Below are 18,927 nucleotides of genomic sequence, written 5' to 3'. Positions count from 1 at the left end.
TAGGCAGAGAAGCAGGCAAAGAGAGGGGGAAGCAGGCTCCCTGTTGAGCAGAGAGCCCGATGTGGGGCTTGATCCCAGGACCCTGGGAACATGACCTGAGCCGAAGGCAGAGGCTTTAACCCACTGAGCCACCCAGGCACCCCAACTCATTTTTTTTTTTAAGATTTTATTTATTTAGAGGGCACCTGGGTGGCTCAGTGGGTTAAAGCCTCTGCATCAGGCTCCCTTCCCCCTCAGCCTGCCACTCCCCTTGATTGTACTCTCTCTCTCTGTCAAATAAATAAATAAAATCTTTAAAAAGCAAACTCCATATATGTTATGAAGATTCACATTTTTATCACAAAGGGTGCATATTTTTCCCCTCTGGATGTTTATCTTTTACTTTGCCACATAGAGATTTTAAATTTTATGTGGTTATTTATGTTTTATCTTTCATGGCTTCTGGATCTTGTGCCTTCATTCCCTAAGATTATGAACACTTTTCTATATATTTCTTCTAATCCCATAGATTTTCTCCTTGTAGAACTGTAATTCATCTAGAATTTATTTTTCTGTCAGATGTGAGATAGAAATAGGACTTTATTTTTTTTTAAATGATAGCCAACTGTCGGTAATTCTCTTAACATACCATTTGTGTTTTTCCCTGTCTTCCTAACTAACATTTTAAAGGGCTGACTGATACTCTTTTTTTTTTTTTTTAAATCTGGAAACAATTCTTTTACTGTTGTGCAATTGTGACATTTATTTATTTCTTGTATTTCCTACAAGAACTTAATCTTCGTATCCCACAGAAACATTTAGCTCTGTATCTACCACACAAGTGGGTGCAGAACTGTGGGGTCGACAAATAAAGGGACAGAGACCTGTGTGCGGGCTTCACGGGAGCGGAAAAGTCCTCAGAGCTGGAGGGCAGGTTTGAGGTTTCCCATCCCTGTGACAAAGTTTTCACCCATCAGTGGATAAATTAAAAAAAAAAAAAAAAAAAAAAGACATATGCACACATGAGCCCCTAGGTGTAGAGAAAATCACTGTAAGGCTGCCAACGATCTGTCCTCGGGAAGGATCCTGAAATCTTGGCTTTTTCTCGTGTTCTGGTGTGGTGAGTTTCACGTTCAACTCCGAAAGCCAAGGAAACACTGAACTCCCGGCGTGCTCATCCATCCCGTAGACACCGAACCACAGCCAGGAGCCCTCCGCTCGGCGCGGGCACTGCTGTCACAGGCGTGCAGGACTCAGCCGTGAAAAGACCAGCCTGGAGGCCTGTGTCGTGCAGCAGGGAAAGTCCACATTCCCGAAACAAGGACGCCAGTTTATGGCCGCCGAGGGCCGGGTAAGGAAGAGGACAGGGTGACAAGTGCACTGATGGAAATGGAGGCCCAGGAAAGCGCAAAGAACAGGCCTCGGGAACACAGTTCGGGCGGTCACAGGCGCGTCCTTAACTTGGGCTGCGAGGCCCGCGAGACGGGTGGGGGCGGGGGCAGGGGCGGCACCTGAGCGGGGCGGGGCCGGGCCGAGGGGGCGGGGCGGGGCGGGGCGGGGCGGGGCGAGACGGAACACACGCGCCCGCCACTGCGTTTCCTGTCGGAGGCCTTTGCAGACAGCCCCGCGTCCCCAGGGGGCGGCGGCGGCGGTGGCGGTGGCGGCGGCGGAGGCAGCGGGGGGATCCGGAAGTCAACGCCATGTCGAGTCTGCACAAGAGCCGGTGAGGGCCACGGGGGCCGACCCAGCCACACCACTCCCGGTCAGGCCGCCCCTCTGCTTTGCAGAGGGGGACGCAGGCGCGGCCAGGAACCCGGGAGCACCCCCCGCGGTAGAGGGTCTCGGGCGCCCACTTTCCAACCTCATTGCCTGTGGGCCTGAGAGGGCACGGAGCGGAGGGACTTCTGCTGCTCCCCGCTGTCACCCCATTTCTCTCCCTCATCCTGGACCCCGGGTTTCCCTCTTCCCCTCGTGCCTTCCTCATCCAAGGCCTCGAAGCCCGGTTCCCCAGCTCCCCAACCCCACCCCCGTTTTTGTCTCCCCCTCTGTCCCAGCACCCTGTCCCCCGCTGGCCCGTTTCTAACTAGACATGCTGGAGCACCTGGATTCTCCAGGCTCCCCTCCCCCAGGCCAAATCCCTCAGCACCGGCCAAATTTTGCTCACTCTTCAATTTTCCTCCGCCACTTGTTCTTTAAACCTTTTGTCCTTGCCTGCGGGTTAGCCCAGAAGTCTTCTAATGGTTATATTTTTGAGCCTGGAGAGCTGCGTGCAGATTACACAGGCCCGTTGTCTAGGGATCATGTTACTCCTGGTTCCTAGGGTTCCTTGAGTTCAGATAGTGGCCCTGTGGGCTGGGCTTGGCCAGCAGGAAGTGCCCAATAAATGCTCGCTCACTAAATATTAGAAATGTGTCTGATTTCATGATGTTTGCTTGAGAACCTCTAGACAAGAATACCTCTCTGTTTCTGGGTTTGAAGGAAGGAGTGATCTGTAGTTCTGTCGTTCCCCAAAGATGCCTTTGGCCAGGACCTTGACAGCTTTGCTGTCTTTCTGTCCTGAAGGGACAGGGGGAACGGGTTGAAGACTGGTGATATGAGAGCTCTGGGCTTCAGGAGTGGTCACTAAGTCTGTCACTGTGGGGTTTGGGTGTGCTTCACCTGCCTCCGCATCCCGCCTTCTAGGATTGCAGATTTCCACGATGTCCTGAAGGAGCCCACCATCGCCTTGGAAAAGCTTCGGGAACTCAGTTTTAGTGGTAAGCGGCGGTTCCTCTGGGTTCAGAGTGTTCCTAGAGAAACGCTGTGTGTGGTTGGAATGGAGGAGACAGGGGCGCCTGGGTGGTTCAGTGGGTTAAAGCCTCTGCCTTCGGCTCAGGTCATGATCCCAGGGTCCTGGGATCGAGCCCCGCATCGGGCTGTCTGCTCCGCGGAGAGCCTGCTTCCTCCTCTCTCTCTCTCTCTGCCTACTTGTGATCTCTGTCTGTCAAATAAATAAATAAAATCTTTAAAAAAAAAAAAAAAAAAAGAATGGAGGAGACAGCCCGCAAGGCCACACCTGGGCAGTTCTGGGGGCCAGGATGCCTCCCGGGGACTTCGCCAGATTGTGTGACTCTGAAACAGCCCTTGACAACCCTGACCACCAAGGACATGTCTGTGGGCCTGGATGTTTCCTGGTGTTTAAGTGGTGCTTGCTGCTTGCCGGGAGTAACTGGAGAGCGGGTCTGGGAGGCTGGAGCGGGAGGCTGGAGCTGCTGCAGTGTCTTCCTCACTCCTCAGACAACTTCCTGTGTTGTAGAGTTTGGTTAGCTGCAGAGTGGTTTCTGGTTCTCTCCCAGGCTCGGGGATCAAAGCCGACTCAGGGGATCGTGAACTTTGGTTAAGGCCTTGAGACCCTGACTCTAGGAGCCGAACTTCAGCAATGTTTGACTTTGCCCTCCCGGGCCTGGTTACCCTGCTAACACAGAGATTTCTGCTTATCTTATAAAATACCCTAAGGTGTTCTGTGCAGGTTCTTGTTACTGCTTGGCCCTTGTGACTTGGTCAGCAAGGAATTCTTGAGTTGCTGTTCTCCCCGTGCGGATTCTGAGGTGGAGGCATTAGCTCCTATTCGCGGTGTTGGGGGTCTGGGAGCAATAGCTGCTTTAGCGAACTTCCTCACAGTCTTGCCTCAGGAGTTTGTTTTTTGTTCACGAGTGATATTTAGACCCTGAAGACCTTGAGGGGGTCCCGGGGTGTGTACTGAGCTGGAGACTCTTCCAGACCTTGGGGCAGCCATTCTGCGGGAGCTGTGGAGTTGGGACTGTAGGATTCAGACACACCCGTGTTTGAGTCCCTGATTGCTCTGTGCTAAGGATTGGTTTCCTTATTTGGAAGATGAGGGCACCGATGCTAATCTTGCCTATTTACTAGAGTTATAATGAGGGTTAAGTGAAGCAGTGGGCATAAGGCACAAAGCACTTACCATTTATAGCTTAATTTATGTTCCACAAGTATTTATGGTTTGCCTTCTGTGTGCTGTGTCCCATGCTAGAGAAAGGGACTATAGGATGCATTTGGCTCTTGTCTTTCTGGGGCTTACCCAGTGCTCAGGGTTACAGATGTTAAATAAATACACAAACTGTGTTACACAGTCCTGATTGTGATGGACACTGTGAAGGAGAAGTCACGGAAACATCATCGCTTGTAATGAGAGATCTGACTTTAATTGGGAAGAGATGGTGGTGGGTAAATGCTGCTCCGAGGAAGAAATGCCGAGAATGAGAAGGTGTTATCCTCAAAAGAACATTCCACACAGAGGGAGTGCTGGGCTGGGGGCAGGGGTCACGGAGAGAAATACGCAGGATTAGCATCCAGTCCAGTCATCTTTCTGACAGAAAATGAACCTGAAAGAAGTACTTCTTGCGCATTCCATTTCCTGCCAGCTAACTCTGAGGTGGAGGGCTGGGGGTCCAGGGACTCTGGCCTGGGGCGTGACTCTTGCCTGCTGTGTCCACAGGCATCCCCTGTGAGGGCGGACTGCGGTGCCTCTGCTGGAAGGTGGGTGTGCCTGGGCTGGGGCGTCTGCTCTGCCGAGAGTCCTTGGGTTCCTGCATGGGCTATCCCCACCCCAGCCCCTTCTTCTTGTTCTGCGCCTTTCCTTGCTTGTTCGAGGAAACTTTTCTGGGAAGTTGGGGGTTTTCTGTTCTTCTTGGCATCCCCTCCAGGATCCCCTTGGGGATGGAACGCTTTGTATTGCCAGAGAAGCCCTCTCCTTCCTGGTTCATACAGAGAAACGGAAGTGATGCTTCATGGGACAAAAAAAAGGCCATGCTTTGCCCACGGCTCTTAGCTGAGGTGGGAGCCAAAGCCCAGTGCCTGGGTTTCCAGCCTCTTTGAGCACCACATTTTATTATCATTTGGAAGTCTGTGTGAAGAAAAGCAGTGGATAGGGCTGGTTTGGGGTCAAGGAGGAGGGAGTCAGTGGAGGAAAAAGGGAAGGCTACCCTAGTCCACACCTCCATTCGTGGGTTTCAGCCCGTCTGGTCTGCTCTGGGCTTTATTAGGCATTTTCCGTGAGGCCAGTCCACCTCCATGTCCTGTCTGGGACTGAGCTGGAGGGTCGCCAGAGCTTTATTCCTCTTCCTTGTGCAGATTCTCTTGAACTACCTCCCCTTGGAAAGAGCCTCATGGACCTCCATCCTGGCCAAGCAGAGGTGAGACCATGAGAGAGGGGGATGATGGGAGGCCCTTTGTGTCTGATCGCAGGTCTTGCCTCCTGTTGCTGCTTCTCTGGTCCATGCTCCCGGGATGGGACCTTTGGGATCATCCGTGTCTCCTCTTCTCTTCCACAGGGAGCTATATTCTCAGTTCCTGAGAGAAATGATTATTCAGCCTGGCATTGCTAAGGCCAACATGGGTGTGTCCAGGGAGGATGTGACCTTTGAGGACCACGTGAGTAAGGATGACAGCAGGGACCGAGGCTACAGAGTAGGGAGGGATGCAGGCTGTGGAGCTGGCAAGTTCCCCCAGCCCCGGAGGACAGGTGGAGCCAATCTGGGTCCCCTCTTGGCCTGTCCAGTACCTCCTTTCTGCGTGGGGCCACTCGGCCCATGAAAGCTGTTGTCTCTTGTTTCTATTTCCCGGGCTCTGGACGCAGTAGAGAATGTTAAGTCATATCTTGGGCTCCGAGGTGTGCGTAGCACTGAGCCGGGTCCTCATGTCGGCACTGTCTCCTTTCCACCCCACCTCTGTTCCCGTGGGGAAGGTTTTGATTTTATAGTTGAAGAAAGTCAGAGCAGGCAGGAGTGAGGATAGACTATGTTCCTGTGGCCAAGAGGAAGCCTCATTCTCTACTTAAATACTGAGCCCCTCCCCATGTGCAGGAAGTGAGGATAGATGGACCCAGGCTCCAAGGATTAGGAGGGGCGATTCAGAGTGTTGACGAGTCACATTTCAAGAGACCTAATGATACCACGTGCATTCATTCAAGCGTTCAGCAGCGCCTGGTGTAGGCAGCGTTCGAGAACAGCAGCCACAGACAGAAGGGACGCTCCCTGGCCAGCAGGGGTGTCGTCAGGACAGACTGCGGGGCTCTGCTTGGAGTTAGAACGTGATGTGGGAGGCTCCCCGTCTGGCCCACGGGCTGTCTCAGAGCTTCAGCGGGGCCCCTGGTGGGATTGTTGGTTCGGGGCCTCTGCTCCGGCCCCCAGACTGGAGTCTGTCGGCTGACATCCTGGTCGGACCTAGAACAGAGCCGCTGATTCTCTCCCTACAGCCGCTCAACCCCAATCCTGACAGCCGGTGGAACACTTACTTCAAAGACAACGAGGTGCTGCTGCAGATCGACAAAGATGTCCGGTAAGTGGAGCCCTGGGGGGTCAGGAGCTGGCCCATGGGACTGTTGGGGAGTTTCCCAGTCCTGTAATTTCCAGCCCATGCCCACAGGTGGGTGTTTGAGGAACTAGTGGGTTGTCCAGTAGGTGGGTCCAGGCCCCAGCGATGTCGGCCTGTGAATGGGGCTGGCAAGCGAGGTGAGTGCCTGATGCTCCTCTTTTTTTTTTTTTTTAAAGATTTTATTTATTTATTTGACAGACAGAGATCACAAGTAGGCAGAGAGGCAGACAGAGAGAGAGAGGAGGAAGCAGGCTCCCTGCTGAGCAGAGAGCCCCATGTGGGACTCGATCCCAGGACCCTGAGATCATGACCTGAGCCGAAGGCAGCGGCTTAACCCACTGAGCCACCCAGGCGCCCCCCTGATGCTCCTCTTGCCCTGCCTTAGTGGCATTGGTGCCCCAGGCGTGTACGGATGGTTCATCTGATGGTTCTGGCAGCAGATACTGAGGCCCTGCTTCATGGCAGGCTTCGTGCCAAGCTCTGGGTTGAGCATGGAGTCGACAGACATAGCCCTTTTTAGGAGCTTAGTACCTGGTGGGGAGGACCGGAAGATAGTCGTTCAGCAAGACATCTTCCAAGTAATTAGCATTTGTGGTAAAGCTCTGAGAGGAGAGTTCAGGGTTTTTAGAGTTTGGGGGAAGCCTTGGCTGAGGTCTCGGGAGTGGTAGACCTTGGGGGATGAGGAAGAGAAAGGTCATGGCTGGGGAGACCTGCCTGCAGGAAGGCCCTGGAAAGCGCACAGAAGCACATTCGAGGAGCAGTGTGAAGGCCAGCGTGCTTGAAGCCACACTAGACGGAGGCGGGGTTGGACCTCGGACTTGATCCGGAAGACATGGGGCAATTGTGCAAAGGTCTTAAGCATAGCAGTGACGGGGTCAGGTGGGTGTTTTATGAAAAGTGGTGAGCTACAGCGTGTACGTGGGTGTGCTTTCCCACTTGGCAGAGAAATGTGGAAACACACTTGTGCTGTCTGTGGGGTTGGCGGGTCTGGCAGTGGGCGGGATCTCCCACAAGGCTGTGTGCTGAGCGGGAAGGGAGCCTTATCTGCAGTGGGGCTGAGTGGTTGGAACTCGAGTTCTGGGTCTGTTTGGCTGGTTTCAGTTCCGCCTTCAGCGGGTGTCAGCTGAGTGTCCAGGCCCTTGCCACCCTGGGGGCTGCTCCTCTGTCTCTGCTCATTTGGCCCAGGCCTGTCTTCAGAAGGCCCCAGCTGGACACCCGGCCCAGCGCGGCTCCGCCAGGATGCCCGGGGCTCGTCTCCTGCATTCTTGGGCTGGTGTTGGGGCATCCTCTGTCCAGAAGGTGTCTTAACCAACCACATCTTAAACCCGGTTCTAGAGAAATGGGTTCAGTCTCACACTGGTAGCGACTGTAGCACGTTGCGCAGTGTTTCTAGAGAGCAGGTTTGCAACGTGCTGTATGTGAGAAGTCTGGAAAACGTGCTTCTGCTGTCTCACGGACACGAGAAAAACCTGGGGCCTTAAACTCACATGGCGCTGTGTGTCGGTGATTCCTCAGTCAGACCGGAAGCAAAACTGTCGCGTTCTAGAAACTATCTCCCACCTTGATTTGTTCTCTCCCTCTGTCTTGGACATCTTCCTGTGTCAGCTGTATATACTGTCCTTTTATACCATGTGCAACATCACTATTTTAAACCACGCTACACCTAACACCCTGGCATATTGGATAAATGTATATTTTTAAAGATTTTATTTTTTGTCAGAGAGAGAGAGAGAGTGAGTATGTGCGTGCCCACGGCTACCCGCACACAAGCAGGGGGTGTGGCAGGCCAAGGGAGAAACAAGGCTCCCTGATGAGCAGGGAGCCCAATGTGGACCTTGATCCCAGGGCCCTGGGGTCGTGACCTGAGCTGAAGGCAGATGCTTAACTGCTTGAGCCACCGAGGCTCTCTAGATAAATATTTTTGACATGGAAAGATGTTTCTGGTTTAAGAGAAGAGTTGCAGGGCAGCTGTCTTGCGTCCCCTCCCTTCTCGGGAGCTTTGTACTATCACTTTGCTGTTGCTCAATAAATCTTGCTTTGCTGCCCACCAAAAAAAGGAAAAGAAAAAAAAAAAGATTTGGATTAGAAGACTGTAAAGACCCCTAAAAGTTTATATATGTGTGTGTATCTATTTACAAATAACGTAAGAATATGGGTATATTTGTGTGTGGGTATATATATATAATACGTGTCTTGCTCTTTAAAAACAAAATGTTTTTTAAAAACACATAAAAAATGCCTTTGGGATACTGGTGCACCCCGCAGTGGGGCGCTGCTGGAATGCCCCAAACCTCCACCCTGAGTAACAGAACTCTGTCCTCTTTCCTCTCGACAGGAGGTTGTGCCCAGACATATCTTTCTTCCAGAGAGCCACCGAGTACCCCTGCCTCCTTATCCTGGACCCCCAGAATGAGTTTGAGACCCTTCGAAAGCGGGTGGAGCAGACAACGCTGAAATCGCAGACAGTGGCCCGGAACCGGAGTGGAGTCACAAATGTGAGAGCCAACCTGGGGACCCCAAGGGACCTTTTCCTCCATGCCTCCCTTGGAGCCCTGGCCACTGGCCATCAGGCCTCCGACCATCTGCCCTGACAGTTACCCAGAGCGACTTTGGGTAATTTGGTCCTGCCAGGTCCGCCTCTGGGGTTCCTCGTGCAAGTCAGGTCTCCAAAAGCTGGGTGTCAGGGGTCCCGGGGGAGGACCCTGCTGTGCAGTGGAGGAGCAGCAGAGGAGATGGCTCTTGAGAAAGTAATTACCTGTTGATGGGGAAAGTGTGGGAGCAGTGATGGCGGTGGGGAGCTGACCTGCACTGGCCTGGCCACGACCTCTCTGAGGAGGTGACATTTAAGCTGAGCCCCCAAGAACTAGGAGGAAAGCTCATTCCAGGAGGAGAGGAGGGCATATGTGGAGGCTTCAGGCAAGAGAGAGCCGTGGTGTGTTCGGGGACTGGGGGTGTCCAGCCTGGCTAGAGGCAGGGCTGCCGGAGGATGCTGGCAAGATCAGTGGTGTCGAGGATGCCTGGGGCCTTGGTCCTGAGGGCTGCGGAGCCTTGCAGCATTCCTGGCAGGCCAGTGACACGATTCGGGTCTGCTTCTGGAAAGGACTGCTGTGGGCCCCGTGAGGGTATTGATCGGAGGGGTAGGAATGGAGGTTGGGAGGCAGCTGCATTCTCCAGGCAAAGGCATGTGAGGACCAGGGTAGAATGGGGGGCTGGGGTAGAGCTGAGAGACTTAGGAGCTAGAATTTTTTTTTTAAGATCTTTTTTTTTTTTAAGATCTTATTTTTTTAAGTCGTCTCTATACCCAGTATGGTGTTCAGATTTACATCCCTGAGATCAAGAATCGTGTGCTCTGCTCACTGAGCCAGCCAGCTGTTCCAGGAGCTAGAATTAATAGGACTTATACTGGCCAAGTCGTGCTGAGTGTTTGAATCCCGTTCTTCTAACAGATTCTGTAACTCTGAGAAGTTGCTTGTAGCCAAATGAAGCACATTACCTTGTTCTTTAATTTACACCTGTGCTTTGTTATGTGGAACTCCCAAATTGTTCCTCAAAATTTTTCTTTGTCCTCCAACAGTGGAAAAACCCTTCTCTGGAATCTCCAACAAGCTAGTGACAGATAATTTCAGAAGCTTTTGGTCTCCCAAGTAGAATGACTGATGAGGTCTCTGTGTCTCTAGGAGAGCAGCCATTTTCTGCTACAGAGGTGACAAGGGCAGTTACAACTGATCCCAGGGTCCCCCATTCTGGGACAGAATGCTTGGTTTTGTGGGTGACCCTCTTACTCACTGCTGATGTCTTGGCTATAGGGCAAGGTGGGGATCTGACTTCATTCATTTCACTATAGTAATCGGGGTTTGAGAGCCAAGGTCTTACCCACTTTAGGTTCTAGTCTGGTCCTCGTGGCAGAGAACCTGACCAGAAGCTTCATCCCTGGACCTCGGGCCTGTGGTTGGACAGTTTAGTTGAGCATCCATCTAACTTTGGGACAGTAATACCCGGTGACCTTCCTGGACTTCCGTCTCCTCTTCTATAAACTGGACATAATCATTTCCAACCTCCTGGCTTTTAAACTGGCCAGAGGTTGAAATGAGCTTGTGGCTCTGTAGATTTTTGGAAGGCTGGAAAGTGCTTCTCTGAGGTCTTGGCTCCGGGCCCTGGGGTCAGCCACTCTGGGTGCTGCTACGTAATGCGAGCAGTTGATGAGTAACCCAGCATCTGTTTGTTTGTTTAATATTTTATTTATTTATTGGAGAGCACGAGCAGGGGGGAAGGGCAGAGAGAGAGGGAGAAGCAGACTCCTCACTGAGCAGGGAGCCTGACTTGGGACTTAATCCAGGACCCGGAGATCATGACCCGAGCCGAAGGCAGATGCTTCGCTGATGGAGCCACCCAGGCGCCCCGAGTGACCTAACATTTCTGAGCCTCAGTTTCCTCATTGTGAAAATAACGTTGAGCAGATACCATCGATTGTACAGAGGATTTGATGGCTTGTAGAGTGCCGTCTTGCACTCGGCAGACTCTCAGGAAATATTAGCGATGTGTGTCTGAGCGCATGTGGATGCACGTGCATAGGAGGGAGAGGGACTTGGTCTTCGGGACCCTGTGCTTCGGGGACGGCTCCATACGCTGTCCCTGCCCACTCTGGCCTGTAGTTCTCTCACCCTGGGGACCCCGGCACCCGACTCCTCGCAGAGCCCCTGAGGCTCCTGTTGGCACCTGCTGTTGGAGACCTCTGCCCTGCTTCACGAATGGCCCCCTGGAGCAGGGATCCTCTTCTATTTAGTGCCAACTTTTTCTTTTCCTTTCTTTTCTTTTTTGTTTAAGATTTATTTTAGAGAGAGAGAGTGAGAGAGAGGGAGTGTACGTGTGCACTCAGGGGACATGGAGAGGAAGAGGAAGAGAATCTCAAGCCGACTCCCTGCTTAGCGTGGAGCCTGGTGTGGGGCCGGAGCCCACCACCCTGAGGTCATGACCTGAGCCGAAACCAAGAGTTGGATGCTTGACCTCCTGAGCCACCCAGGCTCCCCTCTAACTTTTTCTTAATGGAGAATCTGAGGAGCACCTGGCTGGCTCAGCAGGTAGAACATGGGACTCTCAATCTCAGAGTTGTGAATTCGAGTCCCTCCTTGGATGTAGAGATGATTTAAATGAATGAAACTTAAAAAAAAAAAAAAGAGAGAGAGCGAGAGAGAGAAAATCTGAAACTTGCAGAGAAGCTGAAAGAAGAGTACAGTACTCAACTATATACTTTGCACCTGAATTCAACAGTTGTTAACTTCCTGCTGAACTTGTGGGTGTATTCTGTATGGAGTGAGTTGCGTGTGGCCTGACCCTTGCTCCCCAGGTATGTCAGCAGGCATCTCCTGGGAGCGAGCACCTCCTCCTCCTTAACCACCGTCACATCTATGAAAATTAATAATTCTGCACTAACACCCAGTATCCAGGCCATGGTCAGGTGTCCTCCATGGTGCTGAGAATATTTTTATTGTTTGACTCCCAGCCAGGACCCCGTCAAGGTGTATGTGTTGCACGGAGATGTTACGTTTCTGTAGTCTTGTGACCTAGGGCGGCCTCCACTGTCCCCCCCCAGGCGTAGTATTTGACTTTCTGAAGAATCTGGGCCAGTTGTCTGTTATTTAAAGGTTGGTTCTTGTTGTTGTTATTGTTGTTGTTGTTATTTTTAATTTATTTTAGAGAATGTGTGCATGCACGTGAGCCAGTGGGAAGAGAAGCACGGGAGAGGGAGACAAGTAGACTCCCCACTATGCAGGGAGTCTGACTCACAGCTGATAGAGGGCTCAGCTCTAGGACCCCGAGATCATGACCTGCACTGAAATCCAGAACTGTATGCTTCACCGACTGAGCCACCCAAGCGCTCCTGTTTAAAGATTTTTTAAAAAAGTAAAATATGGGGCACCTGGGTGGCTCAGTCGGTGAAGTGTCTGCCTTTGGCTCAGGTCCTGATCTCCAGGTCCTGGGATCGAGCTGGGCATTGGGCTCCCTGCTCAGCAGTGAGTGGCTTCTTCTTCTCCTCTGAGATCCCTCTCCCTCTGTGATTGCTTTCACTCTCTCTCAAATAAATAAAATCTTAAAAGAAAAAAAAAAAGTAAAGTATAACTTACATGCAATAAAATGCCAGATCTGAAGTGTATAGCTGGGTGAACTTTTTCTTATGTCCATATCTTGTGCTGCCAACCCAGTCAAGACACTGAACATTTCCATCATCTAGAATGTTCCTTAGTGTCCCTTGCCAGTCAGTAGGCCCTCACCTCAGAAGCAAGTGTTGTAGCTTTTATCACCATAAATTAGACTTTAGTCCAGCTGTCTTACACAATGTCCCACATTCTGGATTTGTCTGCTTGTTTCTCCTCATGGTATTGGACACATTCTGCTTAGCTCTGTATTCCCCATAAGCTGGAAGTTGGGTCTAGGCTGAAGGGTGAACATATCTGAACACATTATCTGTAATGCCGCCTGCCTTCCCGGGTCCTCTCCTCCCACAGATGAGCTCCCCGCACAAGAACTCCGCGCCGTCCTCCCTGAATGAGTACGAGGTGCTGCCCAGCGGCTGTGAGGCCCACTGGGAGGTGGTGGAGCGCATCCTGTTCATCTATGCCAAGCTCAACCCTGGCATCGCTTACGTGCAGGGCATGAATGAGATCGTGGGACCCCTCTACTATACCTTTGCCACTGACCCCAACAGCGAGTGGAAAGGTAAAAGGGCTCATGGCTGCCCCCATCCCTCCGGCGTCTCCCTAGAAAAGTGGACCAAGGAAAGCCAGGCTGATGGGCCTTATTAGGCTGTGCAACTCTCTTCCCTTCTCTGGGCCTCCATCTGCCCTCCATCAGATGGGAGAGGTTCACCTGGATGGTCTCTGGGTTCCTTTGCAGCTCAGGTTTTCTAGAATGTTGGAGGAATACTGATCCCTCTCTGTTTATCACTGAAATCCTGGTAGAGGAGGTGAGATTAATATACAGGAAGCTGAATGATTGACAAGGAATTAAATAATGATTGGGAAGATGTCATCAGAAGAGCATGTGATAGTTGCTAAGCGAAAGTACAGTGTTGCCAGAAGACGTGAGAAGCCATGATGTCCTTAGTGTGGGGGTGGAGCATGGTCAAGGAGAAAGGAGGGCCCGAGTCCAGCCAGGACCCGGGTGGGTGGCCTGGAGAGGCTCAGAGGTAACGGGGGAAGCTGTCCTATGAGTGAGAGTTGGGGTGGGACTCGAGAGAGCATCAGTTCCCTTGCAGCTGCCCTCCCCCTGCCCCTGTTGCCCAGAGCACGCCGAGGCAGACACCTTTTTCTGCTTCACCAACCTCATGGCTGAGATCCGGGACAACTTCATCAAAAGCCTGGATGACTCACAGTGCGGCATCACCTACAAGATGGAAAAGGTGTACTCCACCTTGAAGGACAAGGACATGGAACTCTACCTGAAACTGGTGAGGGGCACCAGGACCCCTGGGCCAAGGCAGACAGATGGGAAGGGGCACAGATAGCGCGCCTCCTGAGCACCCCAGGCCCCGGGCAAGGTCTGGCTTGAGTCTGGAGATGAAAAGTGGCCACTCCACTGGGGACCGCTGGCCCAAGTGCTGTGGCACGACTGGGAGACAGAGGCAGCAGTTGATGTGGAGACTAGCAGGCTGGGTGTGAAGAGGAAGTGGGCAGGGGGCCCGTCATGGGCCAGGCACGGCATAGGCTGTTTACCATGTGCTGGATGCCTTTAGCCTGGTGGTAGTCCTCTGAGAAAAACGTAGGAATGTCATTCTTAAAAATCAAAAATAATCTAAAAAGTTACTGGACTGGCATTCCCTGTTTATTTCAGAAAACAGTTTTGTGAAGAGACATTCTATATAAACAAAAATCATTTGAACAGAAAAATACATATAAACAGGTCTTTTTAAACAGAAATGGAATTATGTTTTTGCTTTCCCTAACAATTTTACGGTTAATATTCCCTGGGGCTGACCAGAGGCTCATCTTTCTGGGGAATGATGGCCCCATAGGCTGTAATGTAGCGGAAATAAGTGATATTTCACATGCTAATAAACACAAGCCCAGGCTTTTTAGTAAGTGCCCGATAATGGGTCTGTCTGCTGCTAAATCCAAGGTTTTAACCCATACCGTATTTTAAAAATAATCAGAGCAATCACTTGTAAATCTAGAGAGCTTACATCAAAGCTTGGATTTCTGGCTTCTCTTGACAAATTGGAAGATCTGACAGCACTGGCTAGCGGCAAGCAGCGGCTGCCCCTCAGCTGGCCGAGGCTCTCCAGGCACCCCAGTGCCTTTGCCCACTCAGTGTGCCTAGCCCAGGCACATGTGGCTGGTGTGATAGGCTGCATGGCACCGCGTGGTAACTGAGCACCCCACCCCATGCCTGTGTCTCCCCAGCAAGAGCAGAACATCAAGCCCCAGTTCTTCGCCTTCCGCTGGCTGACACTGCTGCTGTCCCAGGAGTTCTTGCTGCCCGATGTCATCCGTATCTGGGATTCCCTCTTCGCTGACGACAACCGTTTCGACTTCCTTCTCCTGGTCTGCTGTGCCATGCTCATGTGAGTGTGACCGCCAGCAGAGGGGTTGGCGGGGCCTGTCCTCAGGAGGAGTGAGCTACCACGGGCTGGGAGGAGGGAGTGGGAAGGGGCCTGCTGGGCCTGCACTCCGTGGCCTGGGGTTCCAGCAACTTCTCTGCTTGTTTCCCTCAGACTGATCCGGGAGCAGTTGCTGGAAGGGGACTTTACCGTAAACATGCGGCTCCTTCAGGTAATAGGATCTGGTGCGGTGAGCTCTAGCCGAGAGAGGCATGTGCTTACCAAGCACCCACCCACGCCCATGGGTGACAAGCTGCTGTGACAGGCTGTGGTCAGGAACCTGGGACATAAGCGTCCAAACCCTTGGGCGGATCTGGTCTGGATCTAGGTTTGAGTCCCACTTCTGCCACTTGAGTGTGGTGTTGCCTTGAGTGAATGACTCGGCATCCCTGGACCAGACGCTCTACGGAGCTTTGTTGTAACTGGGACACCGTGGCCCCGGGTCCATCGCAGTACTTGTTGGTGCGAGTGCTCGGGCCTGGGGGAGGACGGGGCACATAAGGGTTAAGAACCTGGGTGCCAAAGCAGACAGCTGTGGGTCCACGTCTTCGTGCTGCCATGCCTGAGCCAAGTGACCACCTCTCCAGGCCTCGCTTTCTTCAACACCTGGCCTGGGGTTGGTGTGCAGTAACTGGACTGGCCAGGTCTGTAAGAGAGGAGGTGACTTGTGAACTAGTGTGCCAGCAATGTCCGGTCCGTTCTCAGGTGGCTCGTTACGAATGCGCTTGGGTTTGAGGGCAGGAGAGAGATGGGGGGGGTGGTCCTGGTGCTAAGGAAGACGCTGTGATCCTAGCTGGTGCTGATTGGGTTGGGCTGGTGAGGGCTGCAGCAGGTGGTGTTCACTCTACGCAGGGATTTGGGCAGAATGCCACCTCCGGTAGCCTGTGGTCCCTGTCCCTGAGGCTGGGGGCCCAGGGCGGTGACAGGGCCCATGGGAGGGGCATGGCTATGGCAGAGGTGGTGAAGGGTGACTGACTTCAGAGGCACATTGTTGACCTTTCCCATACCTAGGATTATCCCATCACTGATGTCTGCCAGATCCTCCAGAAAGCCAAGGAACTCCAAGACTCAAAGTAGCCCGCTGGCAAGAGGCCCAGGTTTGGGAAAGAAGACACCGACCCCTGTACCGTGGCTTCTGGGACACACAGGAGCCTCTGGGATCCCAGCCAGCCTGAGGGGAAGCTGCAGGACCGGCCCACTCCAGGCCTCCTCATTTGGCCCTCACCCTAGGCCGCGCCCCTCTGGGGGCACACTGTGCCATGCTCCTTTCTAACCACCCAGCCCTGGCTCTCTCCCTGCTCTTCGACCCGGGGGACCTTTGGCCCAGGCTGCCGAGCAAGGCTGGAGCTCATGAGGTGGTTTCTTGGGGCTAGGGCACACTGGGGGCACTGGGGGCTGGCAGGGGTCCTCCCCTGCCTGTGCTCTGCCACTCCCTTCCTCCTCTCCTGCTCAGATCTTCTGGGCTCTGGTTGCAGGAGGTGCTGGGCAAATGAGCCAGAAACCACTTCTGGTTCTTGGTGCTTAGGCTTCTCCATGGGGACGGTGACACTGTGAAGGAGCTAAGAAGCTGCCAGGCCCAGGTCACACCCTCTGTCCCTTTCCCACCGAGTGTGTGTTTTTGTCGGTAGTCATGGGTGTGTGTGTGTGTGTGTCTTCATCCCCCAGGTGTCTGCTGCTCCTGTGTGTGCGTCTGTCATTGTGTGTGAGGGGGGTGGGGGTATCTTTGGTCCCTCGAGGTCTTTCTTCTTGGTCTCCCTCCCTTCACAGAGTATGTGTGACTCTGTGGCTCTGTCTGCCCCTCTCTCCATTTCCCTCTGCCCTTCTCTCTTGGGGTGCCTTATCCCCAGCCACTTCACCCCTCCTCCTCTCCATTCCATGAACCCCAGAGACAGTGAAGAGTCTGGCTGAGCAGAGCCCTTGGGGTCAGCTTTGGTATGTTCCCATCCCCAGCCCTAGGCCCCTGGGTCCCACAGACTGGGAGGGAGTCAGTGCCTCACTAGAGGGCCCTGAGTCTGCTCCCAACAAAAATCCTGGAAACCAAAAGCTGTTGAGAAATGGTGGCCCACAAGGCCCCTTGCCCTCCTTTCTGCCCAGGGTTGGAGGAAGGAGATGAGGGAGAACTGGATCTTCCAGAGGTTCCCCTCAAAGGCCCTTGTTTCCCAAAGGAAAAGGAGGCACAAATGGTACTGTGCCAGGGGTTGGGATCCAAGTGCTTCAGAAGACTAGTCATTCCCATGGCTTCCAGGTCCTGCCCAGGGCGGTGAGTCCCATAAAGGGGGGCGGGGTGCGACGGGAGCCTCCCTGGGCCAGCGGTAGCTGAGCTTAACAGCCCTGGATCCTGCCAGTGCCAGGAAAGGCATGTTTCCCCCAAGCAGGGTGAAGGAACTGCTGGCCCTTCTTCCCTGGGCACCTGCTTGGGCTGCCCCCAGGATTTGGGGCAGGGCGCCCTGAGCAGGAGCAACTGGCTTCTCTTGCCCCTGGGCCTTGGGAGGAGTGGGCTTATTTTGACCAAACCCCTCCTCCTCCTATGAGGAAGCAGGTGGCTTGGGTCTGGAAGGCTGGGCAATGTAGCAGGGGTCCTCAGGCTCTCAGACTGGCCAGCGGTCTTTCGTCCCCAGAGCCTTCCCGAGTCTGGCATCCAGGACTTCGTGCTGCCCACCCAGGCCTGGCTGTGGGCTGGGAAGAGCTGTCCCCAAGTGGCTCCTATACCAGGCTGTACCTTGGGACGTTGTGCACATGCCTTTTTGCCTCCTCCTCTCCCAACACACAGTGTTTGGGAGATTTTTTACTATTTATTCAGACCCCTGGTTATTTATTGCCGACTGGCTAGTGCTTGATTCGGAGGTGAAGGGTGGGGCCAAGAGGGTAAAAAGCCATTGGAGATAGTCTTCTGACTTTCCAAGTCAGAGTCTGTATTCTCTCCCCCTGCCTCTGGGACCTCCCTGATTTCCCAGCAGGTCCTGGCTGGGAGGGCTGTGAGCTCTGTACTGGAACTGGAGGGCTGGTGTTGAGAGGGCTGTTGTGGCCTCCGGACTGCAAGACCCCAGCATGGCACAGAGACCCACTTCCCATCAGCCTGGCTTGACCTCCTCCCAGAACTTGTCAGCTGGTGGTTCAGTCCCGACTTTGACCCCCTCCCAGTCTGAGGCTTGGGCCCCAGCCTGGGATGCAGCAGACTCTGCCCAGGACACCTGATGCATTCCCTCTTGCCTCTCCCTCTACTTTCCCTCCTGGGGCCATACTACTTGAATTATTGCGTTTGATTCGCCTCATTGGCAGGCTTAGGTCCAGTGCTCTCTCCTTGACCTTGGGATGAAGGTCAAGAGCAGAGGGATCATGTCCAGATTGGGCTGAGCTCCCCAGACTCTCCAGGGAGGCACCTGAGAGCCAGAGTGCCTGAGGCTTCCCCATTGGGAAGCTGCCCCCAGGACTTTGGACACTTAGAGATTGGGCTGTATGAGCTCAGCAGGTCTCACTGCGGGCTCAGAATGTGAGTCTGCTTTTGTTCTTTTCATCAGTTTTATTCCTTGAATCAATGCTGTTGATGACAAGTTGTCTTTAATAAATCATGTGTTCTTTGCAATGAGCTTTGGTGTTGTGATGGGCTGAAACCTTTGAGACCTCAGAGAAGGACAAGTCTGAGCAGGGGTGGAGTCCTGAGACTGAGAGTGGGCAAAGAAAAAGGCTGGGAAATTCTTGTTGAAGAGCCCATTCAAGTCTTCTCATTCAACAATTGCAATTTGCAACTGCTGACGAAGGGCCAGTGGGCTAGGGAAGGAGGTACTTCGCACTTGATCACACAGCAAGTTATTTTTGAGATTGACAGAATTTTGGAATTCAAGTAAATACAATCCAGACTAACCACAATCTAGAGAAAATCACTGAGAACATGTTAGTCTTTGCTTTATCATTGTCTTTTTCTTGATAAAATTTTGCGTACTGTCTCATCCCTGAGGTTAGGTGGTAAGCAAGTTGCTGATATT

General features: G+C 52.9%; 1 protein-coding gene across 3 annotated transcripts; it reads left to right on the top strand.

The window, feature by feature from the left end:
• The first annotated feature begins 1,184 nt into the window (after window positions 1-1,184).
• TBC1D13 (TBC1 domain family member 13) lies at window positions 1,185-18,530 on the top strand. Of its 3 annotated transcripts, none has more exons than XM_044264741.1 (12): window positions 1,185-1,330; window positions 2,662-2,735; window positions 4,475-4,515; window positions 5,110-5,171; window positions 5,310-5,409; window positions 6,233-6,315; window positions 8,687-8,846; window positions 12,855-13,065; window positions 13,632-13,795; window positions 14,748-14,908; window positions 15,059-15,116; window positions 15,956-18,530. In XM_044264741.1, the coding sequence occupies exons 5-12, from the start codon at window positions 5,338-5,340 to the stop codon at window positions 16,019-16,021; spliced, it is 975 nt and encodes a 324-aa protein (XP_044120676.1). In that variant the 5' UTR covers window positions 1,185-1,330; window positions 2,662-2,735; window positions 4,475-4,515; window positions 5,110-5,171; window positions 5,310-5,337; the 3' UTR covers window positions 16,022-18,530. The 3 variants fall into 3 exon arrangements, with proteins under 3 accessions (XP_044120676.1, XP_044120677.1, XP_044120674.1); XM_044264742.1 differs by lacking the exon at window positions 1,185-1,330 and adding an exon at window positions 1,609-1,702; XM_044264739.1 differs by lacking the exons at window positions 1,185-1,330; window positions 4,475-4,515.
• The last annotated feature ends 397 nt before the right edge of the window (window positions 18,531-18,927 follow it).

Source organism: Neovison vison, chromosome 9, assembly GCF_020171115.1.
Source record: "Neovison vison isolate M4711 chromosome 9, ASM_NN_V1, whole genome shotgun sequence".
NCBI lineage: Eukaryota > Metazoa > Chordata > Mammalia > Carnivora > Mustelidae > Neogale > Neogale vison.
This window is presented reverse-complemented; position numbering and strand designations above follow the sequence as displayed.

What these genes read in the sequence shown, in the direction of transcription:
- TBC1D13 (XM_044264742.1), top strand. Translation starts at nt 1,680, where the DNA reads ATGTCGAGTCTGCACAAGAGCCG. An exon ending in TCGAGTCTGCACAAGAGCCG is followed by an intron (nt 1,703 to 2,661) that starts GTGAGGGCCACG and finishes CCCGCCTTCTAG; the next exon opens with GATTGCAGATTTCCACGATG. An exon ending in TCGGGAACTCAGTTTTAGTG is followed by an intron (nt 2,736 to 4,474) that starts GTAAGCGGCGGT and finishes CTGTGTCCACAG; the next exon opens with GCATCCCCTGTGAGGGCGGA.